Genomic DNA, 4,372 nt, shown 5'->3' on the forward strand with positions numbered 1-4,372 from the left:
GTGAGCTTAAATGTATGATCTTTGAACCTTTCGGTATTTCCTCTATATATTTCATTTAAAATACTCAAATGAAATTTAATACTTAACCTATACCATGTTCCTTGAGAAGATTTTGGTAACAGATTTTTCCAGTTATCCAATTCATCTGTGGAAAACATTAGTTCATGATCCAAATCTGTTTTGTTTCCGTTTACTAATAGAGCCAAAACATTCTTGTCAATAGTTCCTCCAAGAAATTCAACTATACGAACTGATTCATAAAGTGTATCAATTGGAAGTAACCAAAGCTTATTTTCATTATCATACTTTCTGCCTTTAATACATGTTTTAATCATATGAATAATTTCCTTATCATATTTAGTTTGAAGCTTAAGGAAGAAGTCTTTTTTATTTTCAATATATAAATAGCAATGTGATTTATCTGAATCTTTGAATCTATTTTCGAGAAACTTAAATTCCTTGGATTTGTCTTTTCCTTGAATGTACTTGACCATCTCCAAATACTTTATATTAATTTGATTGGTTTGTATCTCATGATCTTTATTAGTTAAGATCTCATCCCCTGATAATGATTCTAAGCTTGAGCTATATTCATTTGGATCCTTTCTTCTTATTTTGCTTGTCTCATGACTAATTTGAATATCTTTCACTTGTCTCATCTCCAACTTTTCTTCAGGACGTAAAGTCTTTTGTTTCATTAATTAGCCTCTCTTTATCTTTAATCTTTTAATGGCTTTCTTTCAAACTTTATTAGTATTCTCAAAGGTAAACAACTCTCTTCATTTCCTTCCACCTACTCCTATAATAGAAGAATCTCTATTATTAACTATCCTGTCTGTAAATGTTAAAGAAGTCTGCCAGAATTGAATAATCATCAAAACCTTTGCAGATCCCCATTCACAGCTAATTAGGTCTTTATAAGTCTCAAGTCTTTTCCAGTCTGGGGTTGACCTAAACAATTCACTCTTCACAAAATAGTCTTCTTCATCCCAAATTGGTTTCTGATCTCTAAACCAATTGAGTATTTTGGATCTACTACTATTATTAGATACTTCAACAGAATTTAGATTGTACTCATTTTCGTTATTATTAAACTCAGATTCTGGACAAAAAGCTATTGATCGAGATCTATGAGTAATATTATCTCTTAAATCCTTTTCTATCTCATGGGACAAAGTAAAAATCTCTCTAATTACCTTTCTAGAATCTTCCTGATGAACTGCAATTTCTCTATATGTAGGCTCACCAATATCACCCAATAACTTATCAATCTGATTACTGTTTGTTGGATTCTTCATTTTAGTAACTTTTTTCATTTCAAAAGGGACATTTTCTCCAGTATTAAGTCCAATACCAACAAATTCGTGTGGTATTTCACATTCTTTTCTTGGGATCCCAAAGTATTCAATTTTAGACTTATTTTGGGAATTGCATTGATTATTATAGCATATATCAAAGTCCTCTCTTAGAGCTTCCTCAGGGAGCTTTAAAAAACTTTGTAGAAACTTCTTGGCTGCTATTACATGAATGCAGTGTTTTCTTTCAGAACTCATTTTAATTTTCTTTTTTGTCTTTTCAATCACTTATTCAACCTAGAACTTGAAATCTCATTTTCAAAATTACTTGCAAGTTTATTTCTGTAATAATAAAAAAAATCCAAGATCTGGGAAATCTATTTCATTAGTCAAACCTCAAAATTATTAAAAGCAAAAATAAGAAGCTACTTTATTCCCCTAATCACAAACTCTCTTCAATTTTTCCTTTTCAACCTCTTTTCCTACTCACAGGATCATGTATTATTTTGGCGCCAAAATATAATAAGGTACCTATAATAGAAGAAAATATGGACGAAAAAGGGGAAAAAAAAGCAAAGGGAAGAATGGTAGATTTAAGTAGTAATACAAAATTAATAATATGTGGGACAATTATGGAAGATATTTCATAATTATATAAAGAAATAGATATAAAAGAAAGACATTCTGAATATAATGTGGAGCTTAAAATTCTATGGATGGCATTGCTTACTCACAAATAATAACTATTTCAATTAAGCTATCTAATTGATGGCTTACTTTGATTTATCTGCCTCAGATTTAATTCTCATATTCAATAAGGGGTCTCTTCCAGTATTTGGAGCAGTCTTAATCATAAAATATAAAAAGACTATCAAAGTTGCAACCAGAGAAACACTCAACCAGAGTGTAATTTGTATACTTGTTGCATCTCTTGGTACAGATTGAGCCTAAAAAACAAAACAAAATAGGTTAAAGTTAAATTTTATTCCTATTCTTTTCACAACTTTTGTTGTGTAATTATTAAACTTACGTTTGCAAAACAAAACAAACTAACCAGACAAAAAACTATAGAACGAAGTACCTTGCTTATCATCTTCTTTTTACACTCTTACTTAAGAAATACTCTTAAAAATCTTTCTCTTATGGTCAATTCTTTAAATTTTGAATTCCTTATTATTTTTTCCCTATCTTTAATTTATATACTCTCAAGCTTATCCAATCACTCCTAATTTCCCAGAGCTCCCGCCACATGGCGCCAAGGATTTATGGGATGGTCTCAGTTTCAAAATACTTTCCTTTTACAAGTTTGACAGAAAAATTGTGTATGGAAGTGTCTAAAGAGGTTAGAATGTCATCAATACATAGTTCTAGGATGAAGCTTGAAAGATATTCCACAGTTGATGTGTGAATTGATAGATTAGAATTAATTTTTGATTGTGTTTTAGTGGGAATAATGTAGGGTTTGACTTGGGGTTGTATTTTCTTTCTATTTAGTGAGTAAACAACATCTTTTACTATATCAGCAATCATTAATTTGTCAAGTTTCCTACTGTGGGTCTGCTGATTGCAACAGCAATGGTTCTTATTGATTTTGTTTGTTTGGTCAATATTTTTTTTTAAAGTTTCTTCAAGTACTGATGAATATTCCAGTATTTTGGAGATCTGACCTTCAAGTTCTCTGACTTTCTCTTGAGTTTTTTCTATTGATTCCTCGTCATGATGCTTCTTTGTTACTATTTCTATCTCTTTTGTTGTATTTACTCGCTTAGTCTTTAATCTTGGGGACTTTTCATCTCCAAGTTCTATTTTATTTTGGCTCTTAAATTGAGAGTTCTCCTTATTCTCTACTATTTTTGTTTTTCCTAGCCTATCTTGATGAAGCTGAAGAGACCTATTTGCTGCTTTAATAATCTTGAGCGTATTTTCATTAACATCTGACATCTCTGTATTCTTAATCGGATTAAAAGTACTTTGCTCTATTCATCTAATTCACACAAAGAACACATCAAAATTTCATTATTTCTACTTCTTAACTTGATTTCAAGTTTTTATAAAATTTCTTTGATGCCAGAAAAGCCCGCCAAAAATTTTAATTAATAAAAGGAAATATAATTAAGGTTTGAAGAGGAATTGAAAGAGTGTAATTTGAGTTAAAGAGAAGGGAGAAGCTTGGAGACTTTTTGAGTGTGGGAAAGTCCTTATAAAGGACATGAGTGTATTCAAAATGAGTTTCTTGACAATATCTTTGATATTTATAGTATTAATAGGATTTGTTCAAGGTAACGAAAATAGGGAAAAGTATCTGGAAAAGACTACAATTAATAGACTACCTCATAAAACTAAATATTTTTTAGGATACGAGTTGGAGATAGAAGTAGATAATAATTTGACCAATAAAGATGATAAGTTTATTCCAAATGAACTTTTGGGATTATTACAGATTCCTTTACTTGACGATTTGTTAGTAGTTTCAACACAAGGAATGTGGAGAACAATTAACTGGGGAGAGCCTCCTGTTGATATTTATACTACAGGTTCAATATTAAATCTGGGGTTTTCAGATGCAAGCTTAGTTTCAGAAGAGTTATGGTCATCCATATTAACTAGAGTTTCTTCGATAATGTGTAATTCTTTGACAGTCTTTAGTAATTCATTAGATAGAGAAAAGAGTTGTACTCAAATTAAGAAAGGTACTGGTTTAAACAGACAAATATGTAATAACTATGACGATACTTTATGTATGGATAATTTGAATTGCTGGAGAAAGTTACTTCCTTGTACAACTTTAGACTTTTCAAGTAAAATAGGATCTTATGGCATACTCAAGAATATATCATTGGATTCTTTTGTAAAAGCATCATACAAATCAATAGGATTAGAGCTCAAGAAAAGAGGAAAAAAAGCATATTTCAGGATCTTCTTTAATATAGTTTTGAAAGGAAAACCTTTATATACAATAGAAAAGGAACAAAACAAGACTTTATGGTCACTGATTGATCTTGAAGAACCAGATTACAAGGATTTTATTTGTTCAGGTGTTGTAGAGTCCAAGATTAGTTATTTTTTTAATAGTATAC

At 30.2% G+C, this 4,372-nt stretch overlaps 3 protein-coding genes across 3 annotated transcripts; 1 reads left to right on the top strand and 2 right to left on the bottom strand.

Moving 5' to 3' along the window:
• Positions 1-779: 779 nt before the first annotated feature.
• On the bottom strand, positions 780-1,553 carry Chro.60378 (hypothetical protein). Its single annotated transcript, XM_660350.1, has 1 exon — positions 780-1,553. The coding sequence occupies one exon, from the start codon at positions 1,551-1,553 to the stop codon at positions 780-782; it is 774 nt and encodes a 257-aa protein (XP_665442.1).
• A 1,005-nt stretch (positions 1,554-2,558) lies between these two features.
• Chro.60377 (hypothetical protein) lies at positions 2,559-3,236 on the bottom strand. The annotated part of the gene is made up of 1 exon (XM_660351.1): positions 2,559-3,236. One exon carries the CDS (start codon positions 3,234-3,236, stop codon positions 2,559-2,561), a length of 678 nt encoding a protein of 225 aa, XP_665443.1.
• A 268-nt stretch (positions 3,237-3,504) lies between these two features.
• Chro.60376 (hypothetical protein) lies at positions 3,505-4,372 on the top strand (the record flags this gene model as incomplete). The annotated part of the gene is made up of 1 exon (XM_660352.1): positions 3,505-4,372. A coding segment is annotated over one exon (868 nt), but the record flags the coding sequence as incomplete, so codon positions are not given.

Source organism: Cryptosporidium hominis, assembly GCF_000006425.1.
Source record: "Cryptosporidium hominis TU502 chromosome 6 CHRO016121, whole genome shotgun sequence".
NCBI classification, from domain to species: domain Eukaryota; phylum Apicomplexa; class Conoidasida; order Eucoccidiorida; family Cryptosporidiidae; genus Cryptosporidium; species Cryptosporidium hominis.